Source organism: Arctopsyche grandis, chromosome 12, assembly GCF_051622035.1.
Source record: "Arctopsyche grandis isolate Sample6627 chromosome 12, ASM5162203v2, whole genome shotgun sequence".
In the NCBI taxonomy this organism is placed as follows: Eukaryota; Metazoa; Arthropoda; class Insecta; order Trichoptera; family Hydropsychidae; genus Arctopsyche; species Arctopsyche grandis.
The window spans coordinates 7,707,475-7,730,017 of record NC_135366.1 but is presented as its reverse complement, the minus strand read 5'-3'; the positions used below and the strand labels follow the sequence as shown (position 1 = coordinate 7,730,017).

The following is a 22,543-nucleotide window of genomic DNA, read 5'->3' as shown; positions in this document are numbered from 1 at the left end:
TGACATCTATGAATAACTAGGCAAATTCTGACGGATAATCATTTATGATTATTCATTTACCGATTAATTCATAATTACATATTTAAAATATCAAATATGATGTACAGACTCCAGGGATGTTCAACTCGAGAGCACCCCGGAAGTCGGTTTTCTGAGATAGCTAGTGGTAAGCTTGGGCGGGGCTGGTTTCCTCAAGGTGCCTTCCTTCGTCGTCGGTGGTCTGGTCTCTGCTGATGTCGGCTGCTCTGCTATGTCCCTTTCTCCTTCGTAATGTGCGTGGGATGCGTGATGTGGAAAAAGGGAGGAAATTGTATAATAATAAAAACAGGTTGTAATTCTGTTTGTATGGTGACTGTATTTTATATATATATATGTATATACAGAGATCAAGCAGGGGGGACAGAAAAAGGGGGGGGGGGGGGGGGTCCGACTTGAAATTAGCGCGCACGTGTTCAAGAGGTTATGATAACCTCACTCAACCACGTGGCTACGTGATCTGACTTCGACGAAGAGAGACCAGGAATTCCTCACTTCTCACCGGACGTATACTGAAGCTGTACTTCCAGTATCGTCTGCCGATCAAGGCTGAGCTGATCGGGACTCGGTGGTGGGAACCAACTCGGTAGCGAACAGAGATGTTCACTCGACCGACGCGGAAAACGAATAGGAGGCGGGGACGCGCGCTCGGCGCCGATCTCCCTCCAAAAACGGCTCCTTTGGTCGTAACGCCACGAAAGCTGACCATGAAGACTTGGTCGGAACATATGATATTAGCCATCTAGGATTTTGATGACAAACTTTATGCACTGGTATAAAACGTTTGTGACATTTAACAATGCTTCTAGCATTCAACATATGTTCGTGATAGTGAAAGCATACCTGTACAGAATGGTTTCGGTATTATTCTAATTACCTTTTTGAATTAATAACTCGTCATTTAAAAATAACAATGTACTCAAAAAATACTTGTCACGACAAAAGCTACGAACATATGGTCTAGCGACTAAACATCCAGACAAAATATCTAGCTGCCCAAAACTCCAGCCAACCAAAGATTCATACTTCATTAGATCCAATAATTTATATTTTCTAATTTAATAATTACTATAATTTCTAATTTAAGAAAGAGCGTTCCAGAGTTGGATGAATTTAATTTTATTCTACATACTATGCTATGCATAGTTGTGGATACATTAATAAGTATAAGTTGATTTTCGTGTGCACACTAATTCATTTACGTAATTATAATAGTTTCAAAATGTTTCAACGACTAAACATAAAAAAATGGAAAAATTTGTTACCTAATTGAGGTATGTTGAGGACCATCGAAAGTACAATAAATTCTCAATAATAACCCAATGGGGTCGTCGACACCGGCAATATTACTTACAATATTTTCCGTATCCAGTTCACAACCACAGGTTGATATATGGGAACTGGACCCAATGCTATATTTTTTATTTAAAATCCAAAAAGTTCAATACCGTGTACTGGCCAACAAATTTCAGTCTTTACCTATTTCAATTTAATGAGCTGTTTTCATTAATTACATGCTTTGGAATATTTTTGTTAAATAATAAGCTATATTCACTTGAATAAAATTATCAGTTATTTAAAAATATATATTTTTCATGAATAATAATAAAAAAAATTCGGATGTGACTAACCCATGACTTTATATATGTATTTGAGGATTATAAATAGGTCAAAAAACAAAATTCGATAATTAAACATACATTCACACATTTTCTAATCCCAAGGGAAAAATCCTACTTCCGGTTTATTAAATTTAGTGATTTTTTTTATTTTCATTAAATTGATAAAATAATTATACTTGAATTTTTTCGTGAAGAGCACACATGTTTAAGGACCGAAAAAAATAGTGGAAGTAAAATCGAACAAGAGTAAACTGCGACTTCTGGTTGACAGATGCTTACCAAATTTTTTACATATCTTGGTATTAAGCTTAAACTTCTAGATATGACGATTTAGTTCAATAAACTAAAAGATTTCTAAGAAAAACATAAAAAATCTCGATTCACTGGAGTAAAAGTACTACTTCCGGTTCAGGTAAAAATATTCAAAAAATATTAGGGTATAAAATTTTTAATTTCTATTACAGTAAAAAAATTTCAGTTTCTTAAAATTTCATTTTAAATTGACAATTTCCGGTCAACTTAAAAATTTGAATAAAATTGACGTATCGATAAGAATGTCAGTAACCGATACTAAGTTTCAGTTTGATAGAACTAACGTTGTTCAAAAATACACAGACACACAGATACACACATTTTTTTCTAGATCATGAAAACGTGATCAGTGATCGATTCTGAGTTCGAATCAGTCAAAATCTCTAGTTCAAATTTTCGCATGATCACAAAACTTCATATATTGTTAATATGTACGATAAAGTAAAAAATGCCCTTCGAATGTCATATTTGCATAACAAAAAATTTACACATGTTCTCAATATATTATCAACTACTAAGTTCTATATTAATCCCGAAAACTATGATAACCGTATATTTAATAATGTATTTAATTGTAATAGTTTGCTAACCCTGATATTTGATTCAGTTTATTGATATACTTACATATGTATGTACATATGTATATAAGCGCGTAGATTCGACATAATTTAACAAACAACCAAAAATGGAAGAACTAAATGTAAGTACAGTGTACTAGTTTTAATAATTTATTAAATATTTGGTATTTTGTTTATTTACACTCAATTCTAACTTCAAACGCAAAACACGTAAATAATTTACAATATGTTCTTGTAACAATAATACACAAAAATTTTCGACAAATCAATACCAAATGAACAACACAATAACGATTCACTGTATATGATCCATGTACATATATTGCAGGTGTTTTTTTTTTTTATATTTGCATTAGTTCTATAGAGGTGGTAAATAAAACAATCTTGATCCGAAGAGCACTATCAAACAAAATTATTAATTATAAAAAAATATATGTATTAAAATTATTAAAATAAATTACAATGTGAACACTGGACTATCTCGCCACCACATTCTTAAATTGTTAAAAATAAAAATTCACCTTCTTGAAGATTCAATTTTTCTTTTTTATAAACAAATCAACGCATCAAGTGTTATGTCGATAAGACTAAAAGAAGATTATTTCCTACTACAAACTTTCACGGTCCATCATAGTCATAAACGCTTGTAAATGTTTTTATTTTGTATCTTTTACTACAATTAAAAATAATATTATAACATAATGGGGCCCTCTTGACGTTGACCGATTCGTGAAAGTGTAGGCGGTGCATATCCTTTTCCCACACACGTATATTAAAAAAAAGATCTAGATTGAAAGCCGGTGAATGAAACTTTAGAATAAAAAGCTTGTAATAAGGCGAAGTAAGAAGAGGTATATATAAAAAAACCGGTCTCCGTGACGGGCTGGAATGTGAAATTACTGAAAACGCAAATATCGGAAGGCAAAGATCGAAAATCGAAAGATCTTAAGTCGAAAGATCAAAAAAAAAAAGGGTGCATGATAAACGGCTTTTCCTCCCGTATTAATGTGCGCGCGCAGAATAGGGGAGGAAAAGCCTGTTCCTCTTGTTCCTGTTGTATGCTGCTCGCGCAAATTAAGTAAGTATGTACCGTTTACCATGCACCCTTTTTTTTGATCTTTCGACTTAAGATCTTTCGATTTTCGATCTTTGCCTTCCGATATTTGCGTTTTCGGTAATTTCACATTCCAGCCCGTAAGGTGGACCCATAAAAAACGGTTCTGTGATTACTGGTCACAAATTACTCGTCACAAAGTCACTGAAATCTCTATAACGGAACATCTGGCAGCCGAAAAGTCCATCATATTAACGATAACTATCATAGTGACGAGAACTTGAGTGCCAAATATTGTGTTGTTTCTAAAAATTGTCTTTGTGACCACCCCAATGTGAAGAATAGTCCAATTACCATAAAAACACCACTAGTATTGTGGACTATGGCCGATAAATATATTTTTACAACTGCTAGTTGTCGGCTAGAGGTTTGACGTTTGGGTGTGTTCATCTGACGTTCTTCTCATTTCTCAAACATTCCTTTTTTAAGATGGTATGCATTATCTAAATACAATTTCTAATTTTTTTGATGGTTCAATGTCTTACAGGTGACCAATAGAAATATAGTTATAATATGATCAATCACATAAGTACATGTGTACCAGTCATTCAATTGATAAGTAATTTTTTGGTACCTAATTAATTTGCAAGCTTTTTGCAATAAGTTACAATTATATCAAGTAATATTACGATTATGAGAATATAAATTATATACTTGGACAAAAATTTTATATTCTTAAAATATGCATAGGTTTTTTTTTTTATCTTATTCGTTTTACTTGCCAGCGAATAGCTACCATGCATTTATCGCAGTTGTTCAATTTATGACGGCTATTATTTTAAAACTATCTACATGCTATACAGCATTATATGTAGTTTTCTTTTAATAATACTGTTAATATCACATGTCACATTCATAAATTTAATTAAAACATGTAAATATATTTTTATTTAATTTTAATATTTCCTACCAAAAAATTTTCAGCTCGTCCTAGTGTTGGGTGATTTGCACATACCGCATAGATGTAGCAGTTTACCGTCTAAATTCAAAAAACTTTTAGTTCCTGGTCGTATTCAACACATTTTGTGCACGGGGAATCTTTGTACCAAAGAATCCTATGATTATTTAAAAACATTATCGAGCGATGTACATGTGGTTAGAGGAGATTTTGATGAGGTACACTTTAAATTTATAGTTTGTATTTATTTAATATTGTGCTTGTGTTTTTTATATTTTTAATTATTTTTAGAATCACAACTATCCTGAACAAAAAGTAGTAACTGTGGGACAATTTAAAATTGGTTTATGTCACGGACATCAAATAGTTCCTTGGGGTGATCCAGAATCACTTGCACTCATACAGAGACAACTCGATGTTGATATATTAATATCAGGTCACACTCATAGATTTGAAGCGTACGAGCACGAAAACAAATTTTATATTAATCCCGGCTCAGCTACTGGGGCGTATAATCCCACAGAAACGTAATATACCTGTCTATTGTTGATGTTGTATCTATATTTATTTGATATTTTAATAATATTGACTTGTTGACTGGTCTATCTATTTCAGATCTGTTACTCCTTCTTTTGTACTAATGGACATTCAAAGTTCAATCGTTGTCACATATGTTTATCAACTACTCGGCGATGAGGTTAAAGTAGAAAGAATTGAGTATAAGAAACAATAGAAAATAAAAGTATGTATAGAAGTAATATTGCAATAAATAAATTAAATGCAATGAACTGCCGAAATAGGGAGTCACGATTTTAATGTTTAAATACCTATTCATATACATACCTATATCTGAATTTAATCTATTTTTTGTATTTATACAATATACGAGTGTGTATATTCCTTTATACCGGTTATAATATAATTAAATCTGGTATGAAATGGTTTTATTCCACTTGAATAATCATTTGTGACCATATTTCAATCGATGCTTTCGCTAATTTGAAAATGGTACAATTTTTCTTGAATTGTTATTAAATATCACCCGAGTGTAAAGGAATATGTTTCGAAAATCGAAATGTATCAATTGGATTATGTTACTTTGTCAATATGTATTCTTTTATGTTAAGTAAATATATACTTGTATTTAAATAGTATGTTTATTTGTTTCCTTATTGAATAACTTACGTCTGAAATATTATATTGTATTTACATATTTTTTCAATAAGATTGTTCAAAAATAAATAGTAATGAATTTCAGTTTCTTCTTTGCTTGTAATATATTTAACTGTTTGTAAAATATGAGGCTCTGTGTAGTTATGGAGACATTATATGACTATGTGGTTTTTTTGCATGAGATTTCTTATTACAAAGAAATGCTACAGATGTTAGCCAGTGTATTATGGGGACTGATCTAGTTGTGAAGGTGTTCTTCACCACCAGTCCGCCATGTATTATAGATGAGTTCGTCTGTGTTTTAGTAGTTAATACTGCTGTTTGTTTGAATAAGGTACTTTATTGTTTGAATATACAAGTGTATAAATATGTTGTTGAAGCGGCTGGAATCGTAGTGTTCTCGAGACGGCTATTGGCTGTTGACTTGGTGTCGTGCGGGCCGCTGGATCTGCAATATGTCGTTGCTCTGGATCCGGCTGAGTTGCAAGCGTTCTTCCATTGTAGGGTAGTGTAGTGGTAGCTGGTCAGATGCTGGATGTCGACTGGTCTGCTGCTGTGTGTCAACTCTTGTTGCTGTGGGTCGACTGAAGTTGTTTGGGGTGGACCTCCTTTTATATTGTTTTTGGGGATCCACGTGACTTGTCGCAGGTGGTGTTTACGTGTGCGAGTTATGCGAGGAATGTGGTTTGTTGTTTAGGGTGGACGTTTCTCGAATGTTTGGCGTCGTTCCACTCGATTTAGTTAAATGGATGCGCGTGAGAAATGTATTCTCTGTCGCAATAGATTTCGATAGTTTCGATTGCGGTGACGAGATTCCTACAGTATAGTCATTGGTTAATTACATATATATATTTTAAAGTAAAAATATGATAATCTTGTGGCATTAATCATAACTTTTTGTGTTTTCGGTGATGTCGCTATTCACCAACATTATATTGGTAGCATTATATTATTTTGTTGTCGATTGGTGTTAGTGTATTATTTTGTAATCCAAATGCTCAACAATTATAACGTTTATCCCATGATATTCAATACTCAACAGCTTAACTAAATAATTTTTTTTTATGATGTTATGTTTAATTTATGTTTAGGTTTGAAACCGTTAAACATGTTAAAATAAAGTCCAGGCTGTTTTGTAATGTAATATATACTACATATGCTGGTACACACCACTAATTTATTTGAGAAGTTGAGAGATGACACTATGATACGGCTCATGATGCCAAATAGTATAATTTTCATGATGAATTCTTATGAACGATGTTTAGTTTGAAGATATGGGTAGGATGGTTGACTCAAAAGTCAAAGGTATACATATTAGTGTGTAAATTTAACATACATAGATCTATTATGTTAAAATGACGGGCTATTTCTAGGAAAGTTCATAACAGCAAAAATAACGAATTCGAATGATTAATTTTTAATTCCAATTTTGTATTTTTTATTCAATAAATAGGTAGGTAAAGGAAATAAAGTGCTGCTGGGAAGATCTGGATGGTCATTAAATCCAGATCGACCATATCCTGTTAGAATTTGCCAATTTATCTAGCTTAATTATTGTGACGGATCCAATAAAACCGGCATCCACTCTCTCTTTGGCAAATTTGACTAGTCCGAATATGTTTGTTCCAAGCATATGTACATTTTCTTGAGATTTGAATTTAATATCTGTATATCTACATTGTATAATGCAGTGATGCACAGTCTACGGCCCGCGGGCCGCATGTGGTCCGAAATAATGGTTAGGTGATTACTAGTCAAATGTGAACCGGTCACACGTGATCACCCGTCACACTAAAACTGGTCACGAGAAAACTGGTTGACCAATTTTAGGGTGTGACGGGTGATCACGTGTGACCGATCTAGAGCGACTGGTTGTCCTGTGACTGGTTCACATTTGACTAGTAATCACCGAACCGTAACATACATACCTGTAAATAATGTAACGTGGGAACTAGAGGTTGTGATCGAGAAATCTCGTCTCGAGAATTCTCGAGAAATTTTGATTCTCGTTTCTCGAGAATATTGTATTGTAAAATTTCGAGATTCTCATTTCTCGAGAATATTTTATTATGAAAATTCGAGATTCTCGTATCTCGAGAAATCGTTTATTAGAATCTCGAAAATATCGAGAATATTCTTAATCTATCACTACATGTTTTTACTCAATAAGCTGACTGATTTGTATACTTGTTAATTCGTAAATAATTTTGTGAAGTATTGTAATGTATAGATGGTCAGTATTTTTATTATTTGTCCGGTAAGTTATTATTCGGTCATCATATAAGTACATATACACATGTTACAACGAAATCGCACCATTTTTAAGTTACATATATGTATGTATGTGCGGCGCACCGACATCTCAGCGCAAACCAACTTAGCGCCGACCTTTCGGCGCAGATAACTCAGCGCAACGACAACTCAGCGGATGACAATTCAGCGCATGGACTATTCAGCGCAAAATCAATTTTTTCAATAAGTTATAAATGCGTTTTCAAAAATAATTACTGTATTGAAATTGTCGGTCATATCTACATGATAATTTCATAAATGCGAATAAATTTAATTTCATGATAATTTCATAAATGCGAATAATTTGATACTCTTGTGCCTTGAAATATTACGCAAGCAGGGTTTATCAACTAAGGCCGCAAAAAATTATTTTTAAGCAGGGTTTCTAAACCGGGCACAAAGGCACAAAGAGTCAAATAAATTTATTCGCATATATGAAATTATCATGTAGATATGACCGACAATTTCAATACAGTAATTAGTTTTGAAAACACATTTGAATCTTATTGAAAAAATTGATTTTGCGCTGAATAGTCCATGCGCTGAATTGTCATCCGCTGAGTTGTCGTTGCGCTGAGTTGTCTGCGCCGAAAGGTCGGCGCTAAGTTGGTTTACGCTGATTTGTCGTGCCACCGTATGTGCATGTAGGTACTAGTCGCTAGTGCGAAAGTATTCGGTTATGATATCACTAAAACGCTAGTGAAAATATATTTTCACTGACAATATGACCCCACTTAACACACAAAAAACAAAGATTTTTGATTTATTATTTATTTATTCGAGTATTTGTTCCTTAGATATTAATCAATTTATAGTCAGTATTTTAATATGCATAGATGGTCAGTATTTTTATTATTTGTCCGGTCACAAAAACACGGGCAAAGCCGGGTAGTAACACTGGGAATTTTATAAAATTATTTTTACATATTGTTATTTTTACTATTTGAAATTACTTTTGTATATTTTTATTTTCTTTTCATGCCTTCTTTTATAATATTTTTTTATATAATTTTACTTTTTTTTCTATTCAATGTTCTATTGTATCTCTCTATATCTTTCTTTCGTCATGTCTTTAATAAAGTTGTAAACCCCTGATATAACATACATACATACATATGTAGTGTTTGTGTCCTTTTGATTTTTGTATGTTGTCAAGTTTATATGCTAAAAAAATCAATTCACTATATTAAAAAAAAAATTATACTTTCTCGAGAAACAAAAAAAGAAAATCTCGAATTCTCGAGATTCAAATATTGCAAACATTTTATAGATTCAACATTCAACTGCATTTTATCACTGGACCACATATTGTCAATCAAACGTTCAGCAGGTGCATTTGTTCCTAGTAAACAGAAATAATATTCGACTTACTTGTCAATTTTTTTTGTGGGAGATTTAGTCAGAGAGGTGCCGGTTGCAGTGAAGGTACGATGTTTGTAATTGGGCTCACCAATTTAGGCAAATCTCTCTAGTCGCTCTAGATCGGTCACACGTGATCACCCGTCACACTAAAACTGGTCACACTAAAACTGCTCACACCCTAAAACTGGTCACATTCGAAAATTGGTCACGAAAAAACTGGTCACACCCAAAAATTAAAAATTGATCGAATTTTTGGGTGTGACCAGTTTTTTCGTGACCAATTTTCGGGTGTGACCAGTTTTAGGGTGTGACGGGTGATCACGTGTGACCGTTCTAGTGCGACCGGTTGTCCTGTGACTGGTTCACATATGACTAGTAGTCCGTTTACCGTATGTTACTGAGAATTGGCGCGCTCTTGTACGCACACAGAACCACGCGAAAGGACAGAGCGTATTTTTATTATTGAATGCAATGTGACAGCATACTATACACCTATTCACCGACACACAACAGTTCCGCGACAAATCACTCACGGACTTTACACTCAACGGCGTTACGAGCACGAAATTCACCGACAAATCACTCACGCGATAACTGGCTTACGGCCATTACACTCACGGATAAATCACTCACGCGACATTTCGCTCACGGAATTATTAAAATAGCGTACAAAAACGTTATTTTTTTACACAATAATTATTCCAAAACTCAATTAAACGTATCGTAACTAATTAACACGCTATCCTATCACAGATAAATAAATAAAATATCAACCAAGTGCCCAACGACTGAACGTTTTTCCCTACTTACGTAATTCTTAATTTTCTTTACTCTGACTTGGGAAAAAATATGATGAGCCCAGCAATAGCGTAATATAGCAATCCCCCTTATTATTAGAAATTAATGTTAGTGTCAACTTTGCATTCATATACGAAAGATGAGTTGGTATACTTGAATTGATGATCGAAAGCTCAATGTTGATTGGCGAGTTGGTATTAATATAGGCTACTATATAGAGCTATCTTATTAGTACAAGTGCTGGTGGCTGATGAGAGCAGTAGCAAAAAGAGTAATTGGCAATGCAGAAGTGTAGTCGAGCGTGTAGCCTTTGGCGCCCTTTGACCTCAGGGCTTTTCCCTCAAGTATCGAAGCGACTCGGTTAGCTGTCATTATTATTTTGTTTATATTTATCCAATTTAATCATTATAATATACACACTTTAAAATGTGCTTACGTATGTGCGATACTTAATAAGATTGATTGAATTCATTTGCTGATGTACATTGTATTATACAAATTGTCACATTAGTACACGTTTCAATATTAACTAGCGTTGCAGTATCAAAGTCCACTTATGGTACTATTAATATCTTTAAACGAGACCAAATAACTGTAGCGTTTAATTTCTTTGTTTGTCGATGCATTTTTACAATGTTTACAATTTAAATTATTTTAGGAAATGATTTTCATAAAAGGAATATTGCCTCTTTATCGGCTTTGTCCGAAACCCATCAAATGCTCCAAAAAACGTGTAGAGATTTTGCCGAAGGTGAACTAAAGCCTCATGCGGCGAGGTTTGATAAAGAGCACTTATATCCCGGTGAGCAGATTAAGAAAATGGGAGAGTTAGGTTTGATGGCTATCGCTACGCCTGAAGATCTTGGAGGAAGTGGATTAGATTATTTGGCATATTCCATCGCTCTTGAAGAAATATCCAGAGGATGTGCTTCTGCTGGTGTCATCATGTCGGTGAACAATTCTCTGTACCTCGGTCCAATTTTGGGCTGGGGAACCGATTCACAGAAACAAGAATATGTTGCACCTTTCACAAACGGTATGCTTGTTTATAAATGAAGTTAAATATCGTTTTGGAATTGTTCAATTCGAATGTTTTATTGATTTAGGTAGTAAAATTGGATGCTTTGCTTTATCCGAGCCCGGCAACGGTTCCGATGCTGGTGCTGCCTCGACCACTGCCAAATTAGAAAACGATAAGTGGAAAGTGAACGGCACCAAATGTTGGATAACAAACGGGTTCGAAAGTGAAGCTTCAGTTGTATTCGCAACTACCGACAAAAGTCTGAAACACAAAGGTATATCGGCGTTTATTATTCCGAAGCCGTATAAAGGACTCGAACTCGGCAAAAAGGAAGATAAATTGGGCATCAGAGCTTCTTCAACATGCTCTTTGATATATGAAGATTGCTATATACCTAAAGAAAACATTCTTGGTGCGCCCGGATCTGGCTTTAAAATTGCAATGATGACTCTCGATGCGGGTAGAATTGGAATCGCTTCTCAAGCACTTGGAATTGCACAAGTATGTCCATATTCACATTTTATACTATCATTATTTATCTATCCTATTGACATATTTATTTACTTAGGCATCTTTAGATGTAGCCATAGAATATGCGTCAAAGCGGATAGCATTTGGAAAACCAATTATGAAACTACAAATGATTCAACAAAAGTTGGCCGATATGTCGCTACAGTTGGAATCGGCTCGCCTCTTAACATGGCGTGCGGCTTGGCTTAAAGATAATAAAAAGCCTTATACCAAAGAAGCTGCTATGGCTAAACTAGCTGCGTCTGAAGCAGCCACTTTTGCCTCTCATCAATGCATACAGGTCTTGTTTCTGACAATGTTTTGTTTTATATTCCTTCTGTTGATAAACTAATATGAATATATTTTTAGGTGTTGGGAGGAATGGGATATGTTAGCGACATGCCAGCTGAAAGGCATTACCGTGATGCTCGAATTACAGAGATATACGAAGGAACTTCAGAAATTCAGAAACTCGTTATTGCTGGTCAATTAATCAAAGAGTATGGACTGTAATATTAACACCACTAAATACTCATTTCTAAGTTAAATAACAGCTCAATATATGTATTTTTTACAAATTAAGAATATTTTCAAATTGTCCATTATCTTTTCAATACTCCATTGGTATTCATAATACCGTGCAAATTATTATAACCTGTAATTACTATTTTAAGTTATCTGTATATTATACTATGTATAATTTTTTTGTTAATAGTCACAATCGAGATTTATGAAAGCTATTTTTATATTTTAAAAAAAATGTAAGAGTTTATATGTATGTATATTATATGATTTTTAGTAAAAATTAGTATGCATGAAATGCATTTATTTTCAGTGTGAATGGGAAATGCAATGGGGTTTCTAAAAATAACCGGAATTTTATAAATTATATGTAGGATACACATTCAAAATTAAGACTCCCTATTAGATCTAATACTCTTCCAATTTTTTTCTAATTCTTAAAGTATGTAGTTCTGCAAGTCTTCAATCTTATGTGTTTTGTGTTGGTAAACAATGATGAGGTAAAAGTTTGTACGAAATTCTTTTTCCTGTTAGAGAAAACTGCAGCAGAGATTTGTAATACTTCAAGAAGGTCATAAGAAATAGAAAAAAAAAGTTCAATGTGAATACCATGTTAATTTTGAATTTCGTAAAGATTGTGTATTGAGTATTCATTACTTCTTTAATCATCCTCTTGATTAAAAGGATACAGTATTGAAGATGTGAAAGGGTTAAATAAATAAAAAAAAACGACAGAAACACTTGTTTGACAAGTTTGGGCAGTTCTTTTAGGGATGATGATTAATGAATGCAATGAATTATAAGTGTTTTATTGAATACATTATTTTTTAAACTGAAATTTAGGTTACTTTTTGATACCCCCTCATGCGTACATACATCATTACTGTTAATAAATAAAATAAATTATAATATGGAAAATATTTGTATTTGAATAATTTTAAAATATACAATTGTAAATAGAATTGATTTGATTTTTATTTCTAATACATATTTTATTTTGCCATATACGTTTATACTATTTGCCATGTAGTGTAACTATACTGTTTTTATCCTCACTAGTTTTTCATTTGGCTTTTGGAGGATAAAACGGAAAGTATAATAGAATGAAAAAATTACTTTGGTGGGTAAGTGTCAATTTTGTATGGAAGTGTCAGAATAATTATTCAGATAAAATCTGATAGCACTGATAGATTTGGATTTTGCAATTCATCCAAATCTCGCCCGCAGTGATAAACATACCCCTAATTATTGGGAGAATTGCATAAACATTTCCAGTCCACCAGTAAATAGATTAAGCAATGTGCTATGCTGCGGTTATTAATCCGAGTTTATTCCGAATTCTTCATCAAAATCATTTTGGGATATTTTTTTCTGTCGTAACTTTTTACATAATGCGACATCTTTTAGTAATTCATCCATTTCTTCTTTTGATAACTGCGACTTTCGCTTTTTAATTTTTTTAATTGCTCCAACTTGTATTTTACCTTTCTTCTCTTTTCGTTCTTTCTTTTTTTCTCTCTTTTCTAATTTGCTCTGCTTCGACAATTGCCATGACTCAGTTTGTTGCATTCTCCTCTTTTTATTCTTACACAACCACTGCCCGGTCTCTTTAAATACTTCACATTTATTTTTTCTACTCGCTTCCTTTTGCTTATCTTTGTATGGTATTAAATTGAAATCGATTTCTTTCTTCAACGATTTGAATTCTTCTTGATGCTTCACTGTAATCTCTGGCATTTTAGGCAGTTTAAGAAGTCCATAGCAATTGGCCACTTGACCTAGAGATAAATCTTTTACTTGAAGTAAAAGACTACATTCGTGTTTACTGTACGCTCTCACATGTGACACAAATGCTTTAAGACCTTTATCGTAAATATCTCGATCTTTTAATTGTAGTTTACGAATTTTTTCAATCAACTAAAAAAACCATGCATAAATATTGAATAATTATTCACAAATCTCAATAATTCAAACAATCAAGATATTACATACCCGGTCTCGCTCTTCATCGTTGAAACTTTTTATATCTATTTTTTCCAAACATATTTTTTGATTTCTAAATATAAAATCTACATATTCTTCTTCCGTCGCCAACAATGGTAGCAGACAACGTCCAGGAAGTCCACCTCTAGCTGTACGGCCAGCTCGGTGAACTAATGCAGCTGCATTTGAAGGTGGTTCCCACTGAAGAACCCAATCCACTTCTGGAATATCTATACCTCTATCAAATAAAGAATCGCGTTTATTAATTAAATAGTAAAAAAAAACAAATACTATACAAAGATTTTCAACACCATTTTACCTTGCTAAAACATCAGTACACAACAATATTGCATGTTCCGATTCCCTAAAAGATTCTAGTATTTTTGGTCTTTTTTGTTTCATTTTTCCATGTAAAGAGAGTAGTTTAATGTTAGGCAAAAGTGTAGGCAATACACTACCCCAATAATCCACACATGCACAAGTCGGCAAAAATAATAAAGCCTTCTTTATTTTTTCCTTTTTAATAAATGTTATCAGAGCCAAGAGTTTATCTTCGGGTGGAATTATAATGTAAAAATTTTCAAGAAGTTCTGGTGTGTTCATTGATTTTTTCTCTTTAACGCTCACTAATACAGGATTACGAAGACCAGCCCTCGCCAAATCTTCCAATTGCTTGGTTTGAGTAGCTGAGAATAAGCCAGTGCGCCTTTGTCGAGGTAAATAACCAAGAATTGTCGTAAGTACATTTTGAAAACCCAAGTCTAAAAGTCTATCAGCTTCATCTAATACAAGTAATTCCTGTGAAGAACATGTACAATTATGAGATTACAAAATATAATATGATTTTTTACTTAAAAGAATACAGTAATTTGTTAACATACTAGATATTTTAGATGAACTGATAAATTAAAATCGGATTTCCTTTCCAATAAATCTTGAAATCTGCCTGGTGTACATACAAATATATTTCCCCCATCTTCTCTTAACGATTTTATATCTTCTTCAACTGAAGTACCACCAACTAACAATCTGTGTTTAAACATGGACAGTTCTGGTAATTTCATGAAAACGTTCAGTACCTGTCGTGAAAATTGGATTTAAATAGAGTTGTAAATTACCCACATTGTGGAAACATTGTAGATGACTATGTATAAAGAAAGAATTTCAAAAGCGATAAATACCTCAAAAGTCTGTATAGCCAATTCTCGGGTTGGAGATATAACAAGGGCGCCGACTTCGAATTTTTTAAAACTTTCACTATTATGTCTTCTCAAAAGAATTTCTATTAGTGGTATTAAAAATGCTAAAGTTTTACCGGAGCCGGTAACAGCCTCAACGACAACATCTTTACTGGTTAACAGTAATGGGATTGTAGCTGCCTGATAAAAAAAAAGTGAGCATAATAAGTACATCAAATTTGAAATTAATTTACCAAATGCATATTTCACTTACTTGAACCGGCGTCATTGTGGTAAAACCCAAGCTCTCGATGGCTTTTAATGTACAGCCGCTTAACGAAGGTTTTATGTCCGCCCATTTCCTCATTGTTATTTAATTACTCCACCTCACGATAAGAAAACAAACCAAGTGAGGTTAAGGTTACACACACGCTGTCAGTGAACGTCAAATTAGACAGCGAGACTAAACACTCAATTACATGTCCAACTTTTATAAATTTAGTGATTTGCATTTTTTGTTTATTTATTATTCAAAAATTCTTTATTATAACTCCCGTGCATTAAAAGGGCCTCGAAAATTGAAAAATAGATTATATTTATAAAACTGTTATGAGAACACAAAAACTTGCAACATCGTCTCGGCTACCTAAAGCACCGTACAGACCAAGTTGCAGCAACAGTTACAGCAACAGCGCGGGTTACAGTTACAATGCGGTATGGACGTCGCGAACTGCGTAACTGCAAATGCAAGATATTGTAGTTTGTGACTGCAACTTGATGAGTTCGCTCTCGCGGCGATATTTGACAAACTCAAAGGGCTCGCCATTTTTGGTGAGGATGCTGTTGGTGTTGCATATAGGTTTGCGATGATCGAACTTTAGCAGTGAAATATCGTAGTAGCTCTGTGAGTACACCCGATTGGCAAATACACGGCAGTTTTTGTATTGCATATAGATTTACGCTAACTGACGAACTGAGCGAACTTTTGCGGCGGACTGTTGCAGTAACTTGGTGTATATGTTACACCGAATCCATGAAATTGTCTATGACACGCATTCGGCAAGAGAATTGCCGAATGCCTGAAAAATGCAAGCACGTTGCCCAGTTCACGGTTTCGGCAAATTCTTTGCCGAATGCGTGAACTGGACAGCGTGTAATATTATAACCAAGTGTCAAAGTGACAGCTGAATGAGGATGTTTAATTTACATATTATTATGTATAATATGACTACATACATATGTTTCGATCATCTCATATGACTTGTACATAAATTAATGCTATTTTTATACATTTTGATCAATATTTTAACAGTCGGAATTTTATACCTTTTGAAGAATCAGTATTATATTATAAATATTTTATTTCATTACACATGTCCCAGAACATAGCTCTCGGCTTCACCGACCAGACCAAATGTATAAAAATGTGAACGACTAAGAAATCACCGGGTGTGAAACGCTTAATCTAACTGCATATATCTCTCCGGAGTCCGGAGATACATTTTCCGAAGGACCAAAACAGCCCTGCGTGACCTGAGCCATAGAACACTTTGGGCCATAGAAGACCTGAGCCATAGAACACTTTGTATTTTAACAAGCTCGTAGTCACCTCTCACTCATTGGTTTAACTTAAAAACATTTTTTGGACAGGGGACTATTATAGACAAACACTCTTTGAAGTCTTTGAGAATGGGCTAAAAATGTACCTTAAATTTAAACAATAAGTCACTATTAATAGTTTTTTGGGCTTTTATTATTTCTTTTACACAAAAATACAATGGAGCTGACTGTGTGTTCATACATAGTAAATAAATATAAATTAATATTAAAATTTTTAACAACTTTTTCAACTTTTCTCACCGTCACAGATAGAATTTGCTCATATTTAAATTTAGCGCATTTCACAGGAGTTGTTACAGTGTGTAGGAATCTCGTCGTCGTCATCGTCATCGAAACCTTCGAGAATATTCCGCAACAACAAAATACATCGAGCGGAACAGCGCCAAGCATTCCAGAAAATACTACGCCTCGACGAAAGCAAATTCCTTTCGTACGCATCAACAACTAAATGCTTGCACGCATCAATAACCACTTCCATCAAGCGTTCCAGAAAATTCTACGCCTCGACAAAAGTGCATTCCTTTCTTACGCATCAACAAACCACCACCATCGGTCAGGCGATTCCAGAAACACTATAAAAGGAGGTACAACCCAAACAACGCCAGTCGACCCACAGCAGCAAGTGTCGACACACAGCAGCAGACCAGTCAACATACAGCTCCTGACCAGCCACCACTACACTACGCGGACTTGGAAGATCAACCAGCCGGACGAGCCAGCAACACACTGCCGTATCCAGAGACCTTCCGAACATAGCCGAACAACGAGCCAGCAACACACTGCCGCATCCAGAGACCTTCTGAACATAGCTGAATGCCGAGCCAGCGACACTCTACCATATCCAGAGACCGCTGAACGACATACTTTTGCCCACAAATACCATACCTTTGTACAACCATAGGCAAACAATAAAACTTTATAAAACTAGCACAACAGTGTTTCGTTAGGCCGGGATACGGTCAACACATTAGTACCCCGCCTACAAGTGTAAAGAATTAATGATAAAAGGTAATGGCCACTAGAAATTATGTACTATATGCATTTCAATTATAATTGATAGTAGTAGTAGAAATTATGTAAAGTTCTAAAAAACAACACCGGAGCGCTGCTGTCTATTTGCCGACTCCATGCTTTAAGCAGACAAATTCTTGCCGAATACACGCATTCGCCAAAAAATTTGCCAAATCCGTGAACTGGGCAACATGCTTGCATTTTTCACGTATTCGGCAATTCTCTTGCCGAATGCGTGTAATAGACAATTTCACGGATTCGGTGTAACTACACCAGTAGCGGCTCGTGAGATTTCATAGTGGGGGGGGCTGCAGAGATTATTCAGGCTGTAGTAGCTCGTTAACCAAAACGGTGATCGAATGAAAACAGAAATAGCTTGATTATGTACTATACTGTGAGGTCTGCAGCCCCGCAGCCCTTGTAGTTGACAAAAATAGCATGCATTTATACTGTATTGGAAGGCTGCAGCCCTGCAGCCCATATGGACGAGCCGCCACCGGTGTACACCCTGTTGCTGTTACTCTATAGCTGCAACTTAATGGACTCGGGTGCGGTTGCAAAGTTTCTGCAACTTGGTAAGTACAAGGCCTAAGATCCAAAGACAATTTTGAAGAGCCGATTTTGCTTTTTATTTAATAAATGGCAAAGTTTCAAACCAATCGAAATAATGTAGGAAATCTTTTCAGACCGACAGAGGCTAAGTGAAGGTAAGAAAAGTATAATTATAATAAAAAAAATGATTCGAACTCGTTGATATTCGAACGCGTATAAAAATGATTAAGTTGGTATTGCGTATTTATAGTCGCAATCGCCAGTCGCCAGTCGCCAGTCGGAAATGGTGTGGCTGTCAGGTAGGTTTTGAGTCGATTGCGAGAGTGACCAAGTGACCAAGTGACCAGATAAGGACCGGATCAGATCAGATGATCGCGAGGAATGGTGTCGATGTGACAATGGCGATGGTGTAATGTGTGCGGAGTACGATTGGTCGACCAGCCGTCATGTCTCGTGCGGACCACAAGCGGTTCTCGATAGACGACGCCTTTGAGGAGGAGACTGATGAAGCCATCAGGGTTTGCTCCCACCAGCATCCTCATCCACAGCAGAACCCCCAGCAGCTTCAACCGCCCACCACCCACAACCACACCACCAGGTTCGCTCGCATTTCCTCGTCTGCCACTACTAAGTTTAACTTGCATTGCTCACACTCCTATACACATATACAAACATGAACACACACACAACACTGTAGTGCACATTGTACTTGTCATTGCAACAAAGTAAACCATATCAGTTTCCAAATTAAATAAATGTATTGTGAAATTTTAACTTGTCATCACATTGACGTATTTGCATATGGAGTGGAGTCTAGATTATTCGACCAACGAGGCTCGGAGAACCAATTCAAAATCGAATGAAATTCTAGCCCAAAAAAATGCAATAAGATGAGACTTTTATTTTCCTTATTGATTTATTTTTGTTTTTTTTTTTAGTGTCATGAGCAATTATATATATCGAATGTGTATGCTTATCAATTGCCTAATGGTTATGTTGTTGTATTTCAGGACTTATAAATGTACGGACGACACGACGTCCCGAGATTCTGACTCGCTGATCCACGACTATTTATCGGCGAACGAAACGACGGATGTTTACTGTTGGAAGCATCCTAGAGTGAAAGAAAACTGGAAGACTGTACTGGCCGCCGTGGCATTGCTGTTGTTCGGCATCGGTCTCGTGTGCACCGGAATTTTCGCCATCGCCGAACCAGATCACGGCATACAAGGTGTCGTCTTCCTGGTCGCCGGATTGATCTGCTTCGTGCCCGGCGCCTACCACGTAGTGTACATATGCCTTGCCGCTAGAGGACAACGCGGCTATGACTTTTATCACTTACCGCTATTCACATGATTACGTTGTCTTCGAGCGTCCATGTTTTTCTTCGTCGTCCGGCGGGGCAATATTTTCGTGACGAGTCCGTCGAGAGTTTATTTCCGATACGTTACATCACCATGAAAAAAATGTCTCGATAGGCTTTCGTTATATTATGTACGTTGTAATTTATTGTATATTCTATATATTGAAGCATAGTTTATCATCATACATATTATTGAGAATAATTTAACATTTACTTTTATTACCTTTTGATCTTTGAGAGTGAGCTTTGTATTTGAAAATCATTGAAAATGTGTCGTTTTGATGCGGGATGTGACCGTATTTGGATTTTATTATTTTATAATTACGGCAACAGTTACGTGTTGTAAATTTAATAGTATTTTTTTATAATAGTCTCATGATGTATTTTTAACGTAATATATTTTTTATTCTTTATTCAAAGCGTTTTTTTTTTATTTAATTTCATTTATGTTTTGAATTTATCATCTAGCAGTGGTAATCATAAAGGTTAATTCTAACGATCAAAATTGCAAGCAAATAAACTTAAAAACTGTAATTTTAGATGTTGACGTAATGATTGATGTTTATAATGCTTTTTACTCGTCATTTCAATTATATTTGTATCGACAACCTTTGATAAAAACCATATACATATTATAACGTTTCAATTAACGGCCGTTTGAAATGTATTTATTAGTACATTTTACTTATTTCAATATAAGCATTCTACATACATACATACAAGATGATTTTCTATACAAGCTGCTTATATAAGTTGACTTTTTATTATTTGAATTGTACTGATGTATAATTTGCTCTTATGATCCATACACATTGTTTTAATGAATACTATTTTTGATAACACTTTTCCTTTTATTTTACTTCGCAAGCATATTAGTATTATAACAATTTTTTATGACTATGAATGAATTTTTAACGATTTAATTAACAATGCATATGTATTTCGCTGAATTTAGCTTGTTTCAATAATTCTTTTAAGGGTTCTCCAACTTGCGTGATTTATTTAAGCTTGGATTTGTTTCAGTCCAAAGATGAATACGGCCATGAATTTTTAGAAGCTAGGATTGATAGACAGGCGTTATACTTAATATTAAAAAAAAAATGTATTTACTAGGATTTCTCGATGCAATTAGCTTTTATTAAATCATTTATGTAATGAATTCGAATATGGAATGAAATCTTATGAAATTGTATTTAATTTTGTCATACGTAATGTTGTATAATGGTAGAAATATTTTTGGCACAAATTAAATGTGCCTTACGTTGTATCACACGGTTAAATTTTCTTGCCTTTTGGACCATGACTCATTTATATTATTGTATTATATACCGATGTGTATTTTCCTATATATTTCTCATCGACGGTTTCTCAGTTACTGCTATGTTCAGTTGTGTAGTTTAATTTAAAAAAAAAAAAATGATTGATATTATTTGAAATATTATTGTAATAACATATGATTATTTGTAAGGCTTAATTTGAAACATAAAATAATCTGTGCCATAAACGGCGTAATAGTTAAAATATAGATGCGTTTTTATGGTGTATTTATCTAAATGAATTGTATTTATAATATTTTTAATTCGATTGGAATTTAATGATAGAATTTTTGTGCTAAAAATTACTGATCTATTGACATGTATTTGTTGTGTAACAATATATTTATTTGCATTATCATTGCAACTACATCTGGATTTTAATCTAAAATTATTCTTATAAATAGCAAATGGTACATGTATTTGTACGATTTAGATGTTTAGTTTGAAGTTTCGACTGAAAAACAAAGCTAGTCTCATTGATATTGTAATTCTTATGTTTCATTTCGACTATTTCAGAGCTATATGTATACGTATGGTATATGTATCGTAGTGTTGAAAATCTAACGGTGACTTTCGATAATTCCTATTGTATGTATCATCATTTAAATGTTATAATAATATATATAATCGAGACTAGGAGAGTATGATCTTCTTTTTTTTACTTCCAAATGTAATGTGTCACATTGGATTAATCCTCGATTTTCAACTGCCACCTGCAAACTGTTACTAAGACTGAAATTTTATTGGTCGGATAGACTCAGATTCAACTTTTTGAATTGATATATTGTATGTCTGTTTGTTTATTATTAAATAATTTAAATTCGTAAAATAATCTTTTGCATAGAGAGTAAAATATTCAGAACTACCTTTTATCATAGCAATATCTGACGTATATTTTTTACGTATTTAGATTGTTTTAGTGGTACTTTACTATAAAATTTTTCGCTTCTATGTTATTTATATATTTTAAATATAATTATTATTATTCCACTACACTGTATTCATTGACATAAACCTTATGATTCACTTTTTATTAAGCTATTCCATGTAAAAACATCGGATGTGACCAAACCATGACTATCAACATACATATTTGAGGAATAGAAATGGTATTGTTACGAACATCGCCGAGTAAGTGCAATCGGATTAGGCCGAGTAGCATCCCAGAGACTGTGTGACTGTTATAATTGGTTTTAAGGATTATCTCTGGACTATGTGCAAGTAGGCTAAACAATGGCCATCGAATTGGCCGCTATTGGTCCCTTCTCAGAAGTGAACG

General features: G+C 34.2%; 7 protein-coding genes across 8 annotated transcripts in view; 3 read left to right on the top strand and 4 right to left on the bottom strand.

The window, feature by feature from the left end:
• The window catches only part of LOC143920219 (queuosine 5'-phosphate N-glycosylase/hydrolase), a 529,776-nt gene that overhangs the window by 209,067 nt on the left and 298,166 nt on the right, over positions 1-22,543 (bottom strand). The window lies entirely within an intron of this gene.
• The window catches only part of LOC143920212 (uncharacterized), a 262,942-nt gene that overhangs the window by 130,866 nt on the left and 109,533 nt on the right, over positions 1-22,543 (bottom strand). The gene's annotated exons all lie outside the window — the stretch shown is intronic.
• Positions 2,562-6,249, top strand: Vps29 (vacuolar protein sorting 29). 2 transcript variants are annotated; one of them, XM_077443004.1, is made up of 4 exons: positions 2,562-2,670; positions 4,587-4,778; positions 4,852-5,087; positions 5,176-5,816. In XM_077443004.1, exons 1-4 carry the CDS (start codon positions 2,656-2,658, stop codon positions 5,291-5,293), a joined length of 561 nt encoding a protein of 186 aa, XP_077299130.1. In that variant the 5' UTR covers positions 2,562-2,655; the 3' UTR covers positions 5,294-5,816. The 2 variants fall into 2 exon arrangements, with proteins under 2 accessions (XP_077299130.1, XP_077299131.1); XM_077443005.1 differs by lacking the exon at positions 2,562-2,670 and adding an exon at positions 3,980-4,094 and having other exon boundaries at positions 5,176-6,249.
• Arc42 (Activator-recruited cofactor subunit 42) lies at positions 10,349-13,201 on the top strand. The gene is made up of 5 exons (XM_077442095.1): positions 10,349-10,548; positions 10,847-11,224; positions 11,295-11,710; positions 11,778-12,020; positions 12,089-13,201. Exons 1-5 carry the CDS (start codon positions 10,470-10,472, stop codon positions 12,230-12,232), a joined length of 1,260 nt encoding a protein of 419 aa, XP_077298221.1. The 5' UTR covers positions 10,349-10,469; the 3' UTR covers positions 12,233-13,201.
• Positions 13,148-15,867, bottom strand: LOC143919665 (putative ATP-dependent RNA helicase DDX55 homolog). Its single transcript, XM_077442094.1, has 6 exons — positions 15,677-15,867; positions 15,406-15,603; positions 15,106-15,303; positions 14,544-15,022; positions 14,234-14,462; positions 13,148-14,158 (listed from the first exon to the last, which is right to left on the bottom strand). The coding sequence occupies exons 1-6, from the start codon at positions 15,767-15,769 to the stop codon at positions 13,559-13,561; spliced, it is 1,797 nt and encodes a 598-aa protein (XP_077298220.1). The 5' UTR covers positions 15,770-15,867; the 3' UTR covers positions 13,148-13,558.
• Positions 17,324-22,543, bottom strand: part of LOC143920234 (uncharacterized) — a 60,507-nt gene continuing 55,287 nt past the window's right edge. Inside the window, exon 2 of the mRNA XM_077443015.1 lies at positions 17,324-17,818. Coding sequence (XP_077299141.1) covers positions 17,576-17,818 — 243 coding nt within the window. The 3' untranslated portion in view covers positions 17,324-17,575. The remainder of the gene's footprint in view (positions 17,819-22,543) is intronic.
• Positions 17,626-22,253, top strand: LOC143920228 (uncharacterized). The gene is made up of 2 exons (XM_077443006.1): positions 17,626-19,183; positions 19,596-22,253. Exons 1-2 carry the CDS (start codon positions 19,032-19,034, stop codon positions 19,939-19,941), a joined length of 498 nt encoding a protein of 165 aa, XP_077299132.1. The 5' UTR covers positions 17,626-19,031; the 3' UTR covers positions 19,942-22,253.

Bases quoted from the DNA above. Each gene is read 5' to 3' on its own strand.
- LOC143919665 (XM_077442094.1), bottom strand. From the start codon at position 15,769: ATGAGGAAATGGGCGGACATAAAACCTTCGTTAAGCGGCTGTACATTA. The intron at 15,023-15,105 runs GTATGTTAACAA...TGTTCTTCACAG, and splicing joins CAGTTCATCTAAAATATCTA to GAATTACTTGTATTAGATGA. The intron at 14,159-14,233 runs GTATGTAATATC...TGGTTTTTTTAG, and splicing joins ACGATGAAGAGCGAGACCGG to TTGATTGAAAAAATTCGTAA.
- Vps29 (XM_077443004.1), top strand. The intron at 4,779-4,851 runs GTACACTTTAAA...AATTATTTTTAG, and splicing joins TTAGAGGAGATTTTGATGAG to AATCACAACTATCCTGAACA. The intron at 5,088-5,175 runs GTAATATACCTG...TATCTATTTCAG, and splicing joins GCGTATAATCCCACAGAAAC to ATCTGTTACTCCTTCTTTTG.
- LOC143920228 (XM_077443006.1), top strand. From the start codon at position 19,032: ATGTCTCGTGCGGACCACAAGCGGTTCTCGATAGACGACGCCTTTGAG. The intron at 19,184-19,595 runs GTTCGCTCGCAT...GTTGTATTTCAG, and splicing joins ACCCACAACCACACCACCAG to GACTTATAAATGTACGGACG.
- Arc42 (XM_077442095.1), top strand. From the start codon at position 10,470: ATGCAGAAGTGTAGTCGAGCGTGTAGCCTTTGGCGCCCTTTGACCTCA. The intron at 10,549-10,846 runs GTTAGCTGTCAT...AAATTATTTTAG, and splicing joins TCAAGTATCGAAGCGACTCG to GAAATGATTTTCATAAAAGG. The intron at 11,711-11,777 runs GTATGTCCATAT...TTATTTACTTAG, and splicing joins AAGCACTTGGAATTGCACAA to GCATCTTTAGATGTAGCCAT.